The sequence below is a fragment of the Coenobita brevimanus genome, chromosome 27, assembly GCF_032717465.1.
Source record: "Coenobita brevimanus isolate Jiangsu-jjx chromosome 27, ASM3271746v2, whole genome shotgun sequence".
NCBI classification, from domain to species: Eukaryota; Metazoa; Arthropoda; class Malacostraca; order Decapoda; family Coenobitidae; genus Coenobita; species Coenobita brevimanus.
The window spans coordinates 13,631,485-13,654,259 of NC_136980.1; the positions used below are offsets into that span (position 1 = coordinate 13,631,485).

At 42.3% G+C, this 22,775-nt stretch overlaps 1 protein-coding gene across 1 annotated transcript in view; it reads left to right on the forward strand.

The window, feature by feature from the left end:
* The window catches only part of LOC145394423 ((3R)-3-hydroxyacyl-CoA dehydrogenase-like), an 88,257-nt gene that overhangs the window by 61,137 nt on the left and 4,345 nt on the right, over positions 1-22,775 (forward strand). The window contains exons 4-6 of the mRNA XM_080268290.1: positions 7,594-7,776; positions 7,919-8,103; positions 8,271-8,398. Coding sequence (XP_080124416.1) covers positions 7,594-7,776; positions 7,919-8,103; positions 8,271-8,398 — 496 coding nt within the window. The remainder of the gene's footprint in view (positions 1-7,593; positions 7,777-7,918; positions 8,104-8,270; positions 8,399-22,775) is intronic.

Here is a 22,775-nt window from a genome sequence, read left to right on the forward strand (position 1 = left end):
TGCCATAGCCTCATCCCTTGTTTATTGAAGTAAATGCTGAGATGGGCTTTGCGTGAACCGAATGGAAAGGTGAAGGGTGGAGTCATCAGTGTATGAGTGGATAGGGTTAGATATACAGCTTAGAAGGTCGTTGATGAATAAAAGGAAGAGAGTTGGTGATAGGACAGAGCCTTGAGGAACACCACTGTTGATAGATTTAAGAGAAGAACGATGGTCGTCTACAACAGTGGCTATAGAACGACCAGAAAGGAAGCTAGCGATGAAAGCACACATAGAAGGATAGGAACCGTAAGAGGGCACTTTGGAAATTAAAGATTTATGCCAGACTCAATCGAAAGCCTTTGAGAGGTCAAGTGCAATGGGAAAGCTTTCGCCAAAGTCCCGAAAGGAGGATGACCAGGAGTTTGAAAGGCAAGTGAGAAGATCGCCAGTGGAGCGTTCCTGACGGAACCCGTACTGATGATCAGAAAGAAGGTTGTGATAGGAAAGATGCCTTAAAATTTTTCTATTGGGAATTGACTCAAAAACTTTTTAAATACAGGACGTTAAAGCAATTGGACGATAGTTAGAGGGTTAGGAATGGTCACCCTTCTTTGGGACTGGCTGAATGAGAGCAAACTTCCAGCAAGATGGAAAGGTACAAGTTGACAGACAAAGGCAAAAGAGTTTGCCTATGTAGGGTGTAAGCACAAAAGCTCAGTTCATGAGAAGAACAGGAAGGACTCCATCAGGCCCATATGCCTTGTTAGTATTGAGGCCAATGATGGCAGAAAATACAGTACATCAGCTGAAGAAATTTTAATGTCAGCCATGAGGAAGTCAGAGGGGAGGAAGTGATGGAGGAACAGCACCGGAATTGACTAAGGTGGAATTGGAGGAGAAAGTCTGTGTGAAGAGATCTGCTTTATCGGTAGAAGAAATAGGTACAGAACCATCAGAGTAGAAAAGAGGATGGAAGGATGATGAGGTAAAGTTGTTAGAAAGGTTTTTGGCAAGGTGCCAGAAGGAGTGGGAAGAATTCGAGTCAGAGAATTCAGAGCATTTAGTACGGATGAAATTATTTTTAGCAGAGCGAAGAACAGACTTAGCACGATTCCGGGCAGAATCGTAAAGATGATGTGATTCAGGGGTGGGTCGGCTCCAGTTCCTTTTGTAGGCCCTCTCCTTGTTGCGGACAGCATTAGAACAAGCGTAATTAAAAAAAGGCTTTCTTGCGTTAGAAAAAGGATACGGGAAAGGAATGTATGCTTCCGTGCCCGAGAGAATAACCTCCGTAATGCGCAAGGCACATTCAGATGGCTCCCGACCATGGAAGCAATAATCATTCCCGGGAAAATCAAAGAAGTACTGCCTGAGGGCCTCCCAATCCGCGGCTCCAAAATGCCACAGACGACGCTTCTTTGGAGGGTCCACAGGCCATACCTTAGTGATAGGACAGGTTATGGTGATAAGGTTGTGATCGGAGGAACCCAACGGAGAGAAATGATTAACAGTGAAAGCAGAAGGATTAGTTGTAAGGAAGAGGTCAAGTATGTTGGAGCTCTCTCTAAGGCGGTCTGGGATACGGGTAGGGTGCTGTACAAGCTGCTCTAGGTCATTAAGGATATAAAAGATGTAGACTTGTTCACCAGGTGGATCAGTGAAAGGAGAGGAGAGCCAAAGGTGGTGGTGAACATTGAAATCTCCTAGGATGGAGATTTCAGAGAAAGGAGAAATGGACAGAATGTGTTCCATCGTAGAAGTAAGATAGTCGAAGAATTTTTGATAGCCAGTAGAATTAGGGGATAAGTAAACAGCACAGATATATTTAGTCAGAGAATGACATAAAAGCCAAAGCCAGAGTGTAGAGAATTCAGAAGAATTGAGTTCAGCAACACGAGAGCAAGATAAGTCGTTGAATATTTATACGCAACAGCCATATATATATATATATATATATATATATATATATATGTAAATCTACCTGATCTAAGTTCGTGACGGGTATGGTGAAGAAAGGTAAAAATAAACAGTGTTGTAGAAAGAGAAACATTACTGAGCTATACAACAAGCATAATCAATTTACTACATGTGGGATTTTTTGGTCGAGTCATAGAGGGCTCTGTGGTGCTGCACAACATGGAAGACCAGCTTTTGTTGGTCTTCCTTCTTTGTCAGACCATTGTTGTAGGACATTGCCAGTTTGACTGCCTGCTCAACAGCATCACTGACCACTCTGAGATGGGCCATGACATCAGGAATGGGGCAGAGGTCATTGATGCTTTTCAGAGTATCCAGCTTCAAACACTGGAAGAGGTTTTTCGATTTCTGGGTGAGAAACTTAGAGATTCTCAGATCTGATGCATTATCAATTGCCTTCATGTTAAAACGGTGCAGACCTTTCTTCCTCGGCAGTGCTATGGTCATATTTTTCAACATTTCCTGTTCTCCCTGAGCAGAGACTTTGTCAGAATACATGGCTAGTGGAGCCAGGTTCTCACTGAGGTATCAGAGGTGGCTTTTGACTCTGTCCAGTGCCTTCTTTGCTACAACGGGATCCACCTCTTTGAAGTCTTTAATCTTCTTCAGGCGATTGAGGTCATTGGTTGGAGCATCAACTGCATTTGGGGCTTCAGACCATTGCATCACATTGATGGTGACAAGGAAGACACAGATACGTTTGATGGCCTCCTTTTGATACCATGTGAAGGGGAAGGATGCTGCATCCTTCAGTTGATTTCTGAAAAGGAAGATCTTGAGGCACTAAAGGCCTTTGGGCATCCAACGTGCTCTGTGATAGGCGCCTGGACAGTGAAAGGTCATCCGTGCTGGCTTCTTGCCGAGATAAGCCAAAGACAGCTGGAGGAGCTCATGGTAGTCGTTACAGGGTTGCACACGATCCATGTGGCTGAGTATGAAGTGTTCAATGTCCTTGGCTCTGTTGGCAATCTACAACTGAGATTTTTCATCTAGGTCATCATGGTAGGGATCGAAGGAATCTGTCAATTTTGTTCCAGAAATCTTTTAATCGACAGAAGAGAGGAATTTCAGGACCAGAAGAGAAAAAGAGGTCAAAGATCCTTGCCACAATGAGTTCTCACATGTGGTGCCTGCATGCCAAGAACGACAGTGGGACTTGGAGACCTCTTTCAATGACAAAGCAAGCTCTGCTGTGAACCCATGTTAGACGCTGTATTATTAATACAGAGCCCTGCAATCTGGGGCTTCACTTCCGGCCATTCATTTAGAGTCCATAGCACTGCCGCTCCCATTGCTTCGCCCGTTCCAGCAGGGATCTCAGGGATCGCCAGGATCTTCTCCGTACCAGTCCCTGTAACAACAATCGCCAGGCGATCACTGCGGCCGCTACCATCGATGTTGGGCCAGAGCTTTCCATCAAAATAGAAAATCAAGGGTGTTTGTGACTGGAATTCTTTTTTGGTCTTTTTAGCGATCTCAGTCCCTCGTTCCTTCCGAACAGAGTGGAGAGATCCAACAGACAACATGAGTTCCCCCACGTCAAGCCCTGCTGTGATCAAGGCGGAAGTTACCACTTGCATTGCAACTCGCGTTGAAATGAGGCATGGGTTTGAGAAGTCCAAAGAAAAATTGCAAGGTATGGTGTAGTTCCCACCAGTTGTGGAACTGAATAAGCACTTTCCCCTTAATATATATATATATATATATATATATATATATATATATATATATATATATATATATATATATATATATATATATATATATATATTGATTTTTCTGAACACCCTAATATCTCTCTGTCCGTCTGTCTGTCTGTCTCTCTGTCTCTCTGTCTCTCTCTCTCTCTCTCTCTCTCTCTGTATATATATATATATATATATATATATATATATATATATATATATATATATATATATATATATATTCAGTGTTGTACTGAAGGGTATGGATGGCAAGACCAAGTATTGATGAAGAAATGTGAGTTAAACTGAAATGCTTTTCTTTCATTCTCCTCCTATAAATTATACATTGCATGTTTGGTGCAGTGAACTGGCTGACAGTATTGATCATGCTGACTCGACAATATTATTTGTGAGTGTTTAAAACCCTGGAACACTGTTTCTATATGCCCTCAGGAGTGCTCAGATTAAGTGAATAATCTCTCTCTCTCTCTCTCTCTCTCTCTCATAATCCCCCCAGGGTTGTGGCTCAGGCTGCTTACTCAGTAGCTGAATCAGAATATAACACTAGCATCTCAGGTAGGCCAGCCAGTCTCACAAGTGGTGCAGCTCGCTCATTTCTGCTTTCTTTGGTGTCGGCTTGTCCACACCTCCACTTGTAGGACAGGATGGTACAGTTATTTTTTTGCCTGGGGAGAAGGTTGGCATTTTTCCTGATGTATTTGATGCCAAGCAGGGAAATACTCCCAAGGTGGATGGAAAGCTGATGACAGGGAGAGCTGGAGCTCCCGTTTCATCAGCCCTTGGGACTAGTTCCTGACCATCCCCTTTTGCTGAACCTTTTCAGTGTTTCAGTAACACAGAGAGTAGGCCAGCAGGCTCTCCAATACAAGTTTCTCTAACTGTCAACACCAGACTACTTGCACAGTACACAATACACTTCCTTTTCAAAATTAAAAAAAAAAAATGACGTTTTTAAACCAGGCCTCGGAATCCCCAGGGGGTGGGATCATAAATTCCCCCACCATCTGCTCCTCTCCCGGTGACGACTCAGAGACATGCCTGGAACCACTGTCTGACTCACTTCTTCATTTCTGCAACATTCGCGGCCTTTCCTCTAACTTTCTCTCTGTTGAACACCACTTCTCTTTCTCTAAACCTCACCTCTTCCTGACAGAGACTCAGCTGTCTAAGGCAACTGGCAGCAAACACTTTTCTGTTTCCTCCTACTTTCTCTATACTCATTTCAAACCCAAAGGTGGCTGTTGTGTATATGTAATCAACAATTTATCTTGCTCTCTTGGTCCTGAACTTGATCCTTCTGAATTCTCTACTCTCTGGCTTCGGCTTTCTTGTCATTCTCTAACTAAATATATCTGTGTTGTTTACTTATCTCCTAATTCTACTGACTATGAGAATTTCTTCAAGTATCTTACTTCGACGATGGGACACATTCTGTCCATTTCTCCTTTCTCTGAAATCTCCATTCTAGGAGATTTCAATGTTCATCACCACCTTTGGCTCTCCTCTCCTTTCACTGGTCCACCTGGTGAACGAGCCTACATCTCTTTTGCCCTTAATGACCTAGAGAAGCTTCTACAGGACCCTACCCGTATCCCTGACCACCTTGGAGAGAGCCCCAACATACCTGACCTCTTCTTTTCAACTAATCTTTCTGCATACACTGTTAATCTTTTCTCTGATAAAGCAGATCTACTGATAAAGCAGATCTCTTCACACAGACTTTCTCCTCCAATTCCACCTTAGACGGTTCCAGTGCTGTTCCTCCATCACTTCCCCCCTCTGACTTCCTCATGCCTGACATCAAAGTTTCTTCAGCTGATGTATTTTCTGCAATCATTGGCCTTAATACTAACAAGGCATATGGGCCTGATGGAGTCACTTCTGTAGTCCTCAAGAACTGTGCTTCTGTGCATACACCCTGCCTAACCCTGCCTAGGTAAATTCTTTCGCCTTTGTCTGTTAACTTGTACCTTTCCTTCTTGCTGGAAGTTTGCTGTCATTCTGCCAGTCCTAAAGATGGGTGACCATTCCCAACCCTCTAAGTATCGTCCAATTGCTTTAACATCCTGTGTCTCAGAAGTTTTTGAGTCAGTTCTTAACAAAAATTTTGAAGAATCTTTCCTATCACAACCTTCTTTCTGATCGTCAGGGGGTATGGTGGCTCAGAGGCAGAGGATCGAACTCGTGATCGGGGGATCATGAATTCGAGCCTCGCCCGGGGCTGCCGTTCCGGGAGCTGTAGCGCTCTCCTGTAACCTAGCGGGGCTATATTGCCATAGTTGCCTAGCTCGGAGATTAAATCCCTTTTCTGATCGTCAATATGGTTACCGTCAGGGACGCTTCGCTAGCGATCTTCTCACCTACAGTTCAGACCCCTGGTTATCCTCCTTTCGGGACTTTGTCGAAAGCTTTGCCTTTACACTTGACACCTCAAAGGCTTTCCGTCGAATTTGAGATAAATCTTTAATTTCCAAACTGCCCTATTATGTTTCTATCCTTCAATCTATGCCTTCATCTCTAGCTTCCTTTCTGGTCGTTCTATACCCGCTGTTGTAGACAGCCATTGTTCTTCTCCTAGATCTATCAACAGTGGTGTTCCTCAGGGCTCTGTCCTATGACCAACATTCTTCCTTTTAATTATCAGTGACCTTTTAAGCTGTTCATCTAACCCTATCCATTCGTACGCTGATGATTCCACCTTCACCTTTCCATTCGGTTCCCACAACGTCCATCTCAGCAGTTACTTCAACAGGCAGGGATGAGGCTATGGCACACCTAATGTCTGACTTGGCTCGTATCTCTGACTGGGGTAAAAATAATCTTGTCGTTTTTAATATGTCAAAAACTCAGTTTTTACAAGTATCAACCCGACACACTCCTCCACAGGAGTACCCACTAATCTTTAATAATATCCAGGTCAATCCTGCATCATCCATGAACATGCTTGGGGTTTCATTCACTCGGGACTTATCTTAGAATGAACATATTGCATCTCTTGTAAAATCTGTGTCCAAGAGATTAGGTGTGCTAAGCTGATTCCGTACCTTCTTTACCCCTGCACACTTGTTGACTTTATAGACAAATTTTATTCGCCCCTGTGTAGAATACAACTCTCATGTGTGGGAAGGCTCCCCACATACAGCTCTTCTCAATAGGGTGGAGTCAAAGGCTTTTTGTCTCATCAACTCTCCTCCTCTTACTGGCTCCCTTCAACCTCTGTCTCTTCGCCACACTGTTGCATCTTTACCTCTTTTATATCACTACTTCAATGGTCACTGCTCTTCTGTACTGTCTGCTTGCATCCCTCCACCTCTACGACGGGTGCGTGTACCCGTCTAGCAACAAATTGTCATCCCTTTTGTGTCCAACTCTCTAATGCAAGAGTTAAGCGTTACTCCCAGTCCTTCATTTATGCAACAGGTCAACTCTGGAACTGTTTCCGTCTGTCTGTATTTCCTACTTCCTATGATCTCCAGTGTTTCAAATGCAGTGTGTCCAGGCATCTCTAAATGAACGGATCTTGAATTTGGCTCTCTTTTGTGTTGTTTTTGTTTTTTTCTTGGAAGGAACGGTTTGGAGGCTTCTGGCCTTTGGTTCCTTCTTTCTTACGTTAAAAACAAAATTATCTAATGAAACTTTTTCTGACACGTTTGCAGTCCTGAGGTAAAACCTTATAATTTTGCATTGAGGTCCGTTCATGTGATATCCATTTAACTTGTTAACTGGAATCAAAGGTCATTATTAAGTTCCTCACAGCACAAACTTTTTTTTTTTCTTGACGAAGCACAAAACATTTCCTGTAACTGGTATTTGCACATGAGAATTTTCTGGTATGCAGGACTTTGGTGTCTTTATTTAGAGAACTTCTTGTAATATATCCTAGTAAAGAACATATGCATTATTTTTGTCTCTGGCAGATGGGCAACAGCACGTGGCTGTGGCCATGGACGTGAGAGAGAGGAAGAGTGTGGAGGACGCCATGAAGTCAGCCCAAGACCAGTGTGGTGCCCCGCCCTCGCTATTAGTCAACTGTGCTGGCGTGGTCACCATAGCTCCCATCTTAGAGACTGATAGTGACTCCTGGCATAAAAATATTGACGTCAACCTGACGGTCAGTTCCTAACTTGCGACGATCATTTTAGTGTTGAATAGTACATGCCATAAAAAGTAACAGAAAATGCTCAAACTATAATGACATTAATACATATACTTAGGCAACAATGACTCTAAAATTATCATCTTCTACTCCACAGGGAACTTTCTTGGTAACACAGACTTTCGCAACATCACTGCTGGAAAATGGAAAGGATTCCAAGGGTGCAGTAGTGAATATTGCAAGTATTGATGGGAAAACAGGCTCTACCAATTTGAGTGGCTATACTGCCAGTAAAGGGGGAGTTATTTCACTCACCAAGACGTGTGCTGCGGAATTGGCGAGGTAGCTAAACCATATAGGCATTTAGACAATGGACTGATCATGGCTTCCATGTATAGTATTTGGTTTAATGCTGGTAATCATTTTCCTGACATTGTATATAAAGAACGATTTTTTATGTAATATATCCATACTGAACTGTAAGTTACTGGATCTCCATAACATTTCAGCAAAGCCATACGTGTAAACTGCGTGCTGCCTGGACTGATTGACACACCAATGACTGCAAGTCGAATGAGGGAATTACGTGAGAACCTCATGCGGCTCATACCATTGGGTAGAACAGGCCGCCCTGAAGGTTAGTGGAGGCAATGAGTAGGTCGATGTTGTGAGGTGACTGGTGGCTGGATTTGTGAGGTGATAATATTTAATATGCCGGGTGTAGACGTCCGACACCAAGAAGAAGAGTGGCTGGGAGGGTGAGGTGTCATTTTTGCCCCAGGCTTCACCAGGTTATATGTTCAGATTCTGTCATCCATAGCTCTGCTGTTACACAGACTAAATACAATCACATTACATAAATGGACACAAAAATGGTTGAAGAACAGAAGTGCATTTTCAGATATTCGTTCTAACCAAAACTATATGATATAAAACTAATTCGTGTGCACATTTTTGTTCTTTTACTCTTATACGAATACTGAATCAGATTAAGAAAGGCAGGAACCTCATGTAAAGAAATCACGTGAGTGCAACAGTTTCGTTAGTTTTTAGGTAAAATATAAACAATATGGTACTTGTGTTTTCTTCTGCCAGGACGAAAGAGCCTGATTACATCAAGTTAAGTGTGAGGAAACCAGTACAGTAATTGTTTCCTGTATGTGACTAGTATATCCTTCGCAAACTTTGTGCATTTTATAGTAAGAAAAGCATTGACTGCCATGCATGATAACACTGTCAAAAACACAGTACCTGTAAACAAGAAACTAATATTATGAGAATATTAAGAATGACAGTTTTCACTTTATATGTTTTGCTATAAGTTTTTACATTTACTACAATCAGAATGGCCTCTCATCTGTCGCTTCTGTGCAATCTATTTATTAAACCAGCGATGTCCTGTGCCTGCCCGGGATGGGGCCCCATTCCAACACCCACTACAGCACCTTGCAGGCCATACAGACCAACGTCCCACACATCATCATTACTGGCTACACTAAAACCACTCCCACAGCTCACTTACTCTTTGAAACTAAAGTCCTTGCTATTAAAGAATATCTTGATACGAGAGGGATACAGTTCTATGTGGCAGCCTATCCCAGCACACATTCCCCTGTCATTATGTAACAGGGCCACACAACACAACTAGGCATGTGAAACAATCACGCACAAACATTACCAGACCCTCCTCCACAACATCCCATCTCCAAACATTTCAACATTAGCAATGAAGAAACACAACATACTCATTTCCTGTGCAGGTCAATACATCTCATCCAGAACCCTGTATTACAATCGCCTCCTCTCAAAATTCACCATAAACAGAGGTATTCTTAAGTAGAGCTGATCGAGTACAACAAGCTAGATTTAGATCAGGACATCACCCAGTCCACTTCAGTGTAGAGTCAGGTCGGGTGGAACTAAAGACTACAAATGCCGTGCTTTTACAATGGACCCATACGATATAACACACATAATGGAGCTCTGCACAGCACATACCATACTAAGACACAAATACAGCATCAACAGGGTAGGGAAACTGTGCGAAGAACCCAATGGGGTAGTTGCTTACCTGTGGTTGACGGGTCTGCATGGCCAGGCAGATTGGGGTTAGCAACAAAAACAACAACGTATGAAATCTTCTGTGCTAGGTTGTACTGCAGAAGATTATGTTCTGAGATTTAGTATAATGTAAGCAAAATGGGGTAACAGGTAAACTAGCAGGGTCTGTATCCTGGTAAGGCTTACTCCTGAATTACTGAGAAGACTGTGGCCAGAGGGTAGGTTACCAGATCACATGGTATAACCTTCGATATTCCTAGTGACAGAGGTTATGGGAATAAGCACTCAGAGACTGCAACACCGCCTTACAAATGGTCTAGGGGAGGGATATTTGATTTGGCCCTGTGGTGTGAAACTTCGACTGATTGATCTTAAAACTGTATTACTTCGTTCTTGCCTGACTCTACCCTTTCACTAAGTTTGGTCAAAATTGGATCACAATTGTCTGAATTGTTCTTACATTATTCTCAGAATCAAATCTCTCCATCTTTGGTTTACCCCTCAATTCTTCCAATAACTTTGGTCCAAACTGTAATGTAAACTGTCTGAGTCATAGGTTGGAACATTTTACCTTGTCTTCTGGCCTTGACTGTTGACTTGAAGTTCTTAGAATCGAACAATTCCGTCTTTTCTTTCCTTCAAGCCTTCCATCAAATTTGCCCTAAATTGGATTAAAACCGTTTGCACTGATCATTCCATCTGACTTTGATCTTTGGTCTTTCTATGTGTCTTCTGCCTTTGGCTGATTTTCTCAACATCCAGTTCCTTCATCCTTGCTTTTCCCTGGACCCTTGTAGAAAGATTGGTGAAAACTGGACAAGAGCTGCTTAGGTAGATCATACTGTGACCTTGACCTTTATCTTATTACTATTAAAAAAAAATCAACCTATTGGCCGATCGCCACTTGTTCCACCAAAGATGGTCCAAATCAGAGGACATTTTTAATAGTTCTTTTCTTCTCACACAGACACACACGGGAAGAACCTTGAGAATCCTATGTGACTTTGACTATGATTGGTAAAATAAAATTAATCTCTCCAATTTCGCCTTATCCTCAACCCTTCCACCAAGTTTGTTCTAAATCTGACAAAATCTATTGAGGTTAACCTTGGAAGGTGACCCTGACCTCTGACTGATTGATTTCTAAAAGAACTGGTCTACTGCTTAACTGATCCTAAACATTGCCACAGAGTTGTTTAAAATCAGATTGAAACTGAGTTACATTATTTTGTTTACATAGACAAACACAGACAGTTGCACACACAAATGCACACATGTGCTACAAAAAGCATTACATCTACTGATGTATCGTCCGTGCAAGTGTAATAATATCTAATGCCATGATCTTATAAAATGTATGTTTAATCATCCAGTCCTTCTCTGCTTCACAGGGGTCACAGGGGTTCGGGGCTGGAGTACTTACTCCCAACATGTAAGGCATGGGTGACCAGCGTCGCTCCTCTCTCAGTGCCATCATGTCAGCAATGAATTCTAACCACCCAGCAGTTGGAAATCCTTTGAGCCACGTCCTATTAAAGTGACTTAACCCACCAGACCACTACATGTCCATTTCACTGTATGGTTACCACCCAATATGTTAAATAGTTTCCTGGGCGTTATACACAAAACACGTACTTACGGTGCTCAAAATGCAATATCTGAATTCTGGTGCCATTGCATACTGTGATGTTAAAACAACAGATCCCAAGCATAATTTCTCATAACCTGATATTTCTTTCCGACACGTCACCCTGTCCATAACTTTTATAATTGTAAATCTCTTTGGCAGCAGTTGACACCATGCCTTTGTTCAGTCAACCACAGGTGCTGTCAGAAGCAACTCTGAGGGATCAGCAGCCACTTATAAGATGATGACAATGCCAACATTAGGCAGTGGGTGGGGCTGTCGTAGTTTAGTGAAGACATATTTACCTGCAGGGACCTCCTCACTTACCTTTCAGACTCCTGCTCATCCTCCTTTCGGGACTTTGGCGAAAGCTTTCCCATTACACTTGACATATCAAAGGCTTTCGATTGAGTCTGGTACAAATCTTTAATTTCCAAACTGCCCTCTTACGGTTTGTATCCTTCTATCTGTGCCTTCATCTCTAGCTTCCTTTCTGGTCGTTCTATAGCTGCTGTTGTTGACGGCCATCGTTCTTCTCCTAGATCTATTAACAGTGGTGTTCCTCAGGGTTCTGTCCTATCACCGACTCTCTTCCTTTTATTCATCAATGACCTTCTAAGCTGCACATCTAACCCTATCCACTCGTATGCTGATGATTCCACCCTTCAACTTTCCATATGGTTCCCGCAACGTCCATCTCAGCAGTTACTTCAACAAACAAGGGGTGAGGCTATGGCAAACCTAATGTCTGACTTGGCTGAGACTTAGTTCAAAAACTTAGTTCTTACACCTATCAACCCGACATAATCTTCCACAGGAGTACCCACTAATATTTAATAATATCCAGCTCAACCCTGCGTCATCCTTGAATATGTTTGGGGTTTCATTCACTCAGGACATATCTTGGAAAGATCATAGTGCATCTCTTGTAAAATCTGCTTCCCAGAGATTAGGTGTGCTAAGCCGACTCCATACCTTCTTTACCCCTGCACAGTTGTCGACTTTATATGCAGGTTTTATCCACCCCTGTGTGGAATACAACTCTCATGTGTGGGGAGGCTCCCCACATACAGCTCTTCTCAGCAGGGTGGAGTCAAAGGCTTTTCGTCTCATCAACTCTCCTTCTCTTACTGGCTCCCTTCAACCTCTGCCTTTTTACTGCACAGTTGCTTCCTGATCTCTTTTCTATCGCTGCTCCTCTGAACTGTCTGCTTGCATCCCTCCACCTCCACGACGGACGCGTAGCACCAGTCTAGCAGCAAACTCTCATCCCTTTTGTGTCCAACTCTCTTATGCTAAAGTTAACCGTTATTTTCAGGCCTTCATTTATGGAACAGGTCAACTCTGGAACTGTCTCCCTCTGTCTGTATTTCCTACTTCCTATGATCTCCGGTGTTTCAAACGCTGTGTATCCAGGCATCTCGAAATGAACGGATCTTGAATTTGGCTCTCTTTTGTATTGTTTTTTTTTTTTTCTTGGAAGGAACGGTTTGCGGGCCCCTGGCCTTTGGTTCCTTCTTTCTTGCATTAAAAAAATAGACGTGTCCCTCCTCGGATCTTTCATAGTGAAATACACGAGTCATTTTGCTGGCAAAAAAGTCGCGCTAAACAATTATTGCATCACAGGACTATTATTGAGTTCTTAATCACACTGTTAAAAGTACCAGAACGACAGCTGCACTAGCAATTGTATGTGTATTGGCCGTTCTTTCTCGCCCTTTGTGTTGGGCATTATATTGTTTCAGTACCACACAGAAGGGAAGATCGTCTTCACGTAGAGACTAATAGTATGAAAAGAGGTGTTCGTAAGTAACTTCCTGAGGATGTAGTGGATCTCTGTATCTCATATCATGCCTTCTGCGCAGTAGACTATAAAGCTATTCTGTCACTAGCTCAATCTTCTGCATTCAGATATGTACAGAGTTTGGGGTATTTATTTTTTTACTTCTGACTCCACTTAAGCTATTGATAATTTGGTGATGTTATTCATTTCATCATGCTATGACACTTTTCTGCTGTAACACTTAACAATTTCACCCCAAATATCTTTTAAGTGTTGTTCCACACACCTTTATTGTAACTACTTTATATAGTTAAAATGGAGTATTTAACCAAGATTAATAGCCCAACATTCTGGAATGACAAACGTAGAACCTAACCATCTGGAATGACACAAATGTAGGAACTGCGCATGAAATATTTCTAGGTATCTTCTATCCCATAAATACAACAATCCCCCTAAGACAGAATGGAGAAGCAGCACTGATACACTGACAGGTATCACCAATTTATTACACGGCCATAACGCCCTGAGATATTAATAATTGTGTTGTGGGACACCAGGCTTCAACCCTCTCACTCTTTTGGATTTTTGCACATACTAGTTCATAATCATACCGCTATACAAGAACTGCAACTGATATTCTTCCTTGCTTGAAATAAGTGTGGTAAACATGTAGTCATCTTTTATACAAGTAAAAGGGTACTACCTCTGCACTTCCTTCTTGGTTACAGAAACATGCCTACTGGATAGCATAGCTTATAAATATAAAATAGAAGCCTTTAAAAAGCTATTGTATACGGTAGGCATGTTGCTAAAACTATAAAGGAGGGATAATGATATCATCAAGAAGAAAAGAGATAATGTCAATGTTCAATCAAACGAAAGCATTCAAGATATGCATCTGTCCCCAACACAACCAAGGCTTTGGTTATCAACAAGTACTTAAAGAGAGCAGACCTTAAGATCGCACCACTATTGGGATGTAAAATATGATCAATCAATCATTTCCTGTGGCACCCTCGGGGATGCATAGGGCCTCGATGAACTCACACCACCACATCCTATCTTGTGCTAACTCCTCAAGATCTCCCCAACACTCATCTCCAGCTTCCCGTCTCATTGTCCTCACCCACGTCTCTTTTGGCCTTCCTCTACCTCTCCTACCAAGTGCCACCCACCCTGGTGTACCTCGTACTATTCCCTGTCTCCTATACACATGTCCTAGCCACTTCCATCGTGAGAATCTAACATATTCATCGATCGGCTGCACTCCCGTTATTTCTCTAATTCTACTATTTGGCATCCTTTCCCACCACTTAACTCCTAATATTCTTCTAAGTGCTTTATTTTCAAACACCAAGAATTTATTTTCCATAGTCACTGTGCTGTACCAAGACTCGTGTCCATAAATTAAGATACTCCTAACCATTACCTTATAAAGTTTGATTTTTGTATGCACAGAGAAATTGTTATTATTCCAAATATTTTTAAGCATTCCCATTGCCAGATTAGCCTTCTTTAACCTTTCCTCGAATTCAAAGTTCAAAGAACCATCCTTGGCTAAATAAGTACCTAAATATTTAAACCTATCAACTTGCTTTAAAATATGAGAAACAGTGAAAACAAAAATAAGAGGAAGTAAACACTAGAACAGTATAGCATACAGCATACCGTTTAGTGGATGCTCAAAAACGTATATAGGGGAAACAGGACGATGAATAGATATAAAGAAAGCAGAACACAAGGCAGATGTGCGATGTCACAGAGTATCTGATTCCCTAGTGTTGCACATAGATTAGCACAATCATTGACTCAAGTGGGAAGAAGCTACGGTCATTAAGAAATATCTGAATAAACAAATGAGAGAATATTTGGAAGCAGATCACTGTGTGTTTAAAGTATAACTAACCATAAGGAGGGATTTTTCAGCCAAGGCAGGTTTACACAAAGGATAGCACTAATGCCGCAATCAGAGGCGGGTTAGGATGACGGGATTTTCCTAGAGGCTGCCAGTCAGGCTGCGACACGACGATGGGGAGTGAATTTCCAGAGTGATAAATGTCTCTGCTCGATCACTTCTTGTTTAGAGGGGCTTTGATGCATGATTGTGAAGGGTACGGACATGCATGTCTTGCTTCCCTGTATCTGGAGGGGCTGCCCCACCAGCATTAACTTTTTGTTCAACATTACGGTGTTGTTTAGTTAGGTTAGCTAGTACTCATTTTCCTCCCTTCCACCTATAGAAACACAATAAGTGTTTGTATCTATTTCCTGAGATCGCCTTTGCTTACTCACCTCTGGAGTGACCCCCTCACTGATCAGTCTCTGTTGTCTTATTCTGGGTCTCTTGTCCTTTGCTCATCCTTCCTCGTTCCTCGCACTTCTCCCATGAAGGGTGGTAATTACTGTGGTGGACGCCCATGCTGCATCTCCCACCTTCAGGGGATTGAGATGGTCCTGATGGACCCACGACTGTGTCACAGATTGACTGCCCCTAGACTGACCAGCCCTAGACTCATACCCCCTTTGACATTTCTGTAAATGATGCATCTTTTGTCTTGCTACATGCTGTCCGTTCCACTCCAATTACTAGTCTTAATCCTTTCATTATTAAAAAAGTAATTGACGGATGTGCTGGTGAGATGCAACAAGTGAAAAACTTGCTAGTGGAGGCATTGTGGTTAAGGCTGTTACTTCCTTTTAGTAAATGACTTGTTGAAGCTGCATAGGTTGCACTGCTATGATGTCAAGCCGAGAATCCCGGTTTCCATGAATTCCTGCATGGGTGTTATCACCTGTAGGGACCTCATGGCTACGGGAGAGGACGATATCATACGTGAACTTGCTCAGTAGGATGTGATTGACGCTAGATTTATAAATGGATTTTCGATGGACTAGGGGGCTCAGACTGCCACCATTATATTGACCTTTGACAAAGTTTTTCTCCCTGTGCATGTCAAAGTCGGTTACGATATTGTCCACATCTGGCAATATATCCGTAACCCTCTTCGTTGTTCAAGGTGTCAGTTATATGACATAATAACAAGTATTGTCGGACTTCTCAGTCAGTGTGTGGTAGGTGTGCAGTTCAGGGTCATGATACTGTACACTGCAAATCCGAGTCTGCATGTTGCTTTCATGAGCAAGGGAATTCACTCCACTTGCTTGAGGGACCGTCCCAACTGGGGGAAGGAGGAGGAGGTCTGCACAGTGAAGGTAGCAGAAGGCATATCCTATTACGATTCTAGGAAGAATGTGAGGGAGCTGCATGCCACCCCCAAACTTACAGTAAATGTCACCTATGCATCGGCCACTGTGTCCCGTCTCATGATGTGCACAGTGAAGACACAATCTGACCCTGTCCCCAGCGCTCTTGTCACTCGTTCTGCCTCTTGGTCTGCTCCTCCTGTACGTTCCAACTCTTTTACTGATATCCATGTTCCAACTTCTCATTATTACTCTGCTGCTTCTTTTCAGTTGGTATGGTTTAAACCAAAGTCTGACAAGTCTAATGAGATTAATCTGACTACCCTTTCGAAGCAGCCACGTCCTCATGTACTTTCTGTTCCTGCTCCATCGAGGGGGAAATAGGTTAGTTCTTCCCCGGGAGACTCTGGGAACCTCGTTATTGATGATCATATGAAGGTTTCCAACAGCAAGCAGAGGGATAGGTCTTCCTGTAGTCACCCACCTGTTGACGGGCAGCATAAAAAGATTAAGCACTATGATCCGCCTCGTAATTCTTAAACCGTCACATTCAGTGCTACAGGGGAATTGCAGAATTCTTGAGAATAAATTACACAATATAGCAATCTTGCTACCTATACCCAGGCCAGATGACATTTGTTTATAGGAGATTAGCTTGGAGGATCACCCTGATCAGCCACAGTTCAATTACTACCACTCGTATAGAAGATATGATGGTCACGGGGTTGCCATATACACACACAAATCACACCCACAAACAGAAGTGGCTCTAAATTCAACTCCAAAAGTTGTCGTGTGCCGAGTAAATTAATAACACATACCTGCCTTTTTGCTCCCCACTGTCCTCCACATGGCCTCATTGATAGTGATGCTGTAATTTCACTTTTAACCACTGTCCTGGAAATAAGTTAGTGCTGGGCAACTTTAACGCACATCACTATGAATGGGGCAGCTTTAGTATTGATAGTCGTGGAAAACAAATAGTTGATACGGAGTCCAACCTCTGGTGTCTGTTTGGTGGTAGAGCGGCTCGTGTGGATGATAGCACAGGAAATTTTCGGCCATTGACTTGTCTCTGGCCTCCCAAGGTGTACATTAAGATTTCTCGTGGAATCCATATGGAGATTCCTTGGGAAGTGACCATTTACCCATCTGTGTTGCTTATTAGCACGACGATATTTCGGACCCACCACTCCCAAAATTCCGCTTTAAGAAAGCAGATTGGGAATCCTTCTCAAGAATCGCCTATTTAGATATATCTTCGGAGATCGTAGATGTGTCCAAAATTTTACTAAATCAGTTTTACATGCAGCTGGAACTGCTTTTCTCAAAACATCTCCAATTCATGCGAAGCATAGAGCTCATTATTGGACGCTGGATTGCCAACAGCATTAAGGAAACGCAATCCGACTGAGGAAAACTTTATTGCATACAAACAAGCGAGGACTGAGGCAAGGACAGTATTTAGAGCAGCTGAATGTGATTTCTGGCGTTCGTTTGTGTCGACGGTGAATTGATTTAACCAAGTGACTAAAGTCCGGTCCACTATTAAAATACTATATAACAAACGCCCTTATAACGCCATGACCAGTCTGCAGGTGGACAACAACATATATAACAAACCAGGAGTTTTTCTCACGTATGTAGCTCAGCCAATTACAACCAGCGTTTCGATGACAGTAAACGCACGGCTGAGCTATGAGTATTAGACCTTACCACAGAAGACATAGACTTCCTTTACAACCAAAACTTTACAGTGGATGAACTTATCCGTGCCCTAAAATCCTGTAAAGACACCAGTCCTAAACCAGATTTTATCATGTACTTTATGATCCAGCATCTTCATCAGGACAACCTGATTTAGCTGTTGGCATTTAATAATGAGCTTTGCGTGTCCCGAATGTTCCCAGACTCATGGCATTTTGCGCACGTGATACCGACACCCATACGGGCTGGTTGTCTTATGAATCCCATTTCACTTCGTATAATTGTGTTGAATCCATGTCTATGTACGGTCATGGAACGAATGGTTAATGATAGGCTTTTTCTTGCTTTCGAGTCGAAGAATTTGTTAAATGATCATCAGTGTGACTTTAAATACAGAAGTAAACTAGGTCATATAATGAATTTGGAGCATTGCATTTTGGAGGCATTTGTCAATAAAGTATTCATGATAGAGGTGTTCTTTGATACGCCTGTGAAATGACGTTGCGACACGGTATACTAATGAAGCTTTGTGCTTATGGTTCATTAGGTAATTTGCCTGATTTATTTCCATTTTGTTGACAGACAGAAGTTTCCCTGCCAATTGCCCCGTAACATACCATCGGATATTTTTATCCAAGAACACGGGGCACAGGAAGTGTGCTCCCATTTTGTTTAGTATTATGATCAATGATATTCTGTCATCAGCTCCCATCCTGAGGAATCTTAAATACTCACTCAGCGTTTTCGACTGTGCAATATGGCACTTTTTCAGTCATGCACAATTTTGGGCTGGGCGGAATCAAGCTGCCTTGATTCCGTCCACCATTGAGCCTTGCAGTGGGGATTTAAGTTTTCCGTCCCTGCGTGTGCCGCTTAGTTTTTACCACTCGTATTGTCCCGGATTTGAATTTGGTTTCGGGAATCAGCCGCTAACATTTCAAACTTCTGTCAACTCTTTGGGCCTCCATTTTGATCGATGATTAAACTTTAAATTTCAAGTTAATAATTTACTTGCTCGTTCATAATTTACTCGCCCTTATCATGCAACATTTGATTTTAAAAAATGACTCCGACCATGTATTGGTTCAGTCATGTTTTATACCAAGGTATGATATGAAGACGCCCTTCCTAGAATATATTGTCTCCAGCTCACTCGTCAACAGCCTTTTACACTGTGTAACTAAAAACTAAAAAAAATTCTGTTCCTGTGTAATAAGTAGGCCTACTATTTCCTTACTTGTTTTGCTCCAGAACTATAGAGAACATATATCATCATCTTAAACTTCGCTTTTGTAAACAGGAGAATGATTTTTTATATTTACTAATTTTCTATAGAAAGAATGAGTGGGTTTGTCTTTTCCTTCGTGAGGAGCCAGAAGAAAACATATAAATATGAAAAGTGACATGTAATAATATTGAATACATAATTAATGAAATCACAGAAATCTAGAATCGAACATTTTTTCGCGATTTGCGATTGTACAGTAGATCACTTTCACGGACCAGCCCCCAAATGTAGTCCCCCATCATGCTTTCGTTATGCTGTCCTTGTTATCTCCTCTCAAAGTGCATTATATCTTGATAGAAGCGTTCTCCTTGCTCTTCAGAATACGCACCCATGGTGTCCTTGAATTCATCCAGATGGGAATGAGGCAAATGAATCTTGAGTGACATTCTTCAGCCCATGGCGCCGTAGTTCTTTATGAGGTTGTCAATCAGCTCCACATGGTCCTCATCCTTGTGATTTCCAAGAAAACCGCGAACCATTGCCTTCCGGCTGTTCCAAGTCACTTTTGCCACTTTCGAAAGCTTGTTGGGAAGATCCTTGAACTCCAGGATCTTCTTAACCTTTGGACTGACGAAATTATCAGCTTTGATTTTCGCCTCCGATTGCAGGGGGAAGAAGTCCCGTAGGTACTGAAATGCTGCCGACCGCTTGTCCAGAGCCGTGACAAATTGCTTCATGAGGCCCAGTTTGATGTGTATGGATGGCATCAGTACTTTTCTGGGTCCACAAGTGGCTCCCATTTCACGTTGTCAAAATATGCCATATAAGCTTCACACATCTGGACAGGGGCTTCAACAGAATAGTTCTTCTTTCTCGCTTTAACAAATTGACCACAAATGTAGCAAAATGCATCAGCGGAATGCTTACAACCTCTAGATGACATCTCTGAAAAAATAGATACATTCATGTTTGCAATGATCCAAAAAACAAAAACAATGGTGTAGAATTTAGAGTACAATAAAATTAGCACCGTTACTGTAAAAATCCACAATTCATCCGTAATTCGATAAAGAATTGATATATAATATAAATTTACAAGCCTTTCAACTAAACTTCGCTCAGACTGACTTCATTTCAACTGACAGCGCCCACACACTGAAAAGTACGGCGCGTCCAGAAACGGTTCGTGTTCAAATAATGTGCTTCAGCCAGTCACCGAGCTCAGCAAAATGACGTGCAATGCTGACATCGGCACATGCAGACACATGTAAAATCATTTATGAAGTGAAGCTTTTCGTTCGCCCAAGAACTCACCTCACTCTGGCAAGGTAGCCTTTTTTCAAGTGTCTGAAGGCATAAAAATCACTCTCCTAGTCACAAAAGCTAAGTCTGACGAGAGTAATGGCCATTTTTCATGGTTCTGAGACCGAAACTATCAGAAAATAACACCCACTACCCAGGAACACAAATCGTGTTACATAGTGTTATCGGCCACCCCTGAATCGGTGGATGTTATAGTCCTTTTACCTTAATTTGGCCTAGATTTTATTCCATTTGCAATTTTCTTCACGTAGGTCATTGTCACAGTAAGACGATACTACGGCTCTGCATCCTGTATATAACACTTTTTCGTGACTAGCATGAAGCCCTAGTGCTAATTTATTGTTACAAGTCAGCACTGAGGATGGACGGATGGAAAGTGAGAGTAAAACGGGTATTGTAAGTGTGGGGGTGGTGGCGTAAATAGGCATAAGTGTAGATGTAAGTGGGTAAGTAGGCATTAATTGTAAGTGTAAGTGGGTGTGAGTGTAGTTGGTGTGGGTGTAAGTGTGGGTGTAGATGGATGTGAATTTAAATGGGTGTGGGTGTGATGCTTTGGTGGTTGCGAGTGCGGATGTGGATATGGGCGTGGGTGTGAGTGTGGGTGGAGGCAGGTGTGGGTGAAGGTGGGTATAAATGTGTCAATGGAGATGTGGATGTAGGTATGGGTGAGAGGTGTGCGTAAGTGTGAGTGTGTGAGTATGTGTAATGATGGATAAAGGTGTAAAAAATGGGGTTGTGGTGATGTAAGTGAGATATGAGTGTAAGGGAAAAAGAGAGTTGTCTTGAATGGTTAAAGAGAAAAGAGTTATGAGAAAATTATTTGTGGTCAGCTGAGATATCTATATCCACTGCATGTAAATAGTTTATCCTCTATCCTTCGATAGGAAAAAGAAGCTGGGATGATGATGGTGATGATGATGATATGTTTTTTAACCTTTCTTCTCCTAAATGGCTGTGTGTCGACTGAGGGTGTAGGTGAGTAATGTGCAGATGTGGGTGTCGACTGGAGTGTTGGGTGTTTTGTGTGTGTGTACTTGGGAGTAAGTATGGTGGTAAATGTGGGACAGAACTTGATATTTTGTGTGTGTGTGTGTGTGTGTGTGTGTGTGTGTGTGTGTGTGAGAGAGAGAGAGAGAGAGAGAGAGAGAGAGAGAGAGAGAGAGAGAGAGAGAGAAAGAGAGCAAAATAAAATCATTACTGTAAACCCTGTCATGGACGTCTCTGTAATATTTGTTCCAGCTACGGCAATCGATATCGTTCACATATGACCTACGCCACATTTTCGTGCTGCCATTTTGACGAGATAAATGTCTACACCAGTCACGTCACGGGATGTGGGTGTCGACTGGAGTGTTGGGTGTTTTGTGTGTGTGTACTTGGGAGTAAGTATGGTGGTAAATGTGGGACAGAACTTGATATTTTGTGTGTGTGTGTGTGTGTGTGTGTGTGTGTGTGTGTGTGTGTGTGTGTGTGTGTGTGTGTGTGTGTGTGAGAGAGAGAGAGAGAGAGAGAGAGAGAGAGAGAGAGAGAGAGAGCAAAATAAAATCATTACTGTAAACCCTGTCATGGACGTCTCCTCTGTAATATTTGTTCCAGCTACGGCAATCGATATCGTTCACATATGACCTACGCCACATTTTCGTGCTGCCATTTTGACGAGATAAATGTCTACACCAGTCACGTCACGGGAAGCCTCGGGTTGTGACTGGTTATGACCGCTCAAAGGGCAGGACGAAAATACCGCCATAGTGTGAATACCGTCACTGTTAACCCTATCATGGTATGGGACATCTCTTATTCTCTTGCCAGCTTCAAGGGTTCAGTGGAAATGAAGCAGGATAATGAACTCGGTGAAGGAAGGTTCCAACAATTAGCATTACCTTTTTATGCTTGTCATCTCTAGATGATTTTATGCGTATTAGGAGGCGTATTTCTATTGTAGTTCACTCAACTACCCCTATCCTATAGCACGTCTGTCACCTTAGAGTAGAAGCTCAACAGGTTGGAAACACACACCTTTCACATCTGAATCCAAACTAACTTTCTTCCAAAATGTCCATCTCTTCCAGATATTTTAT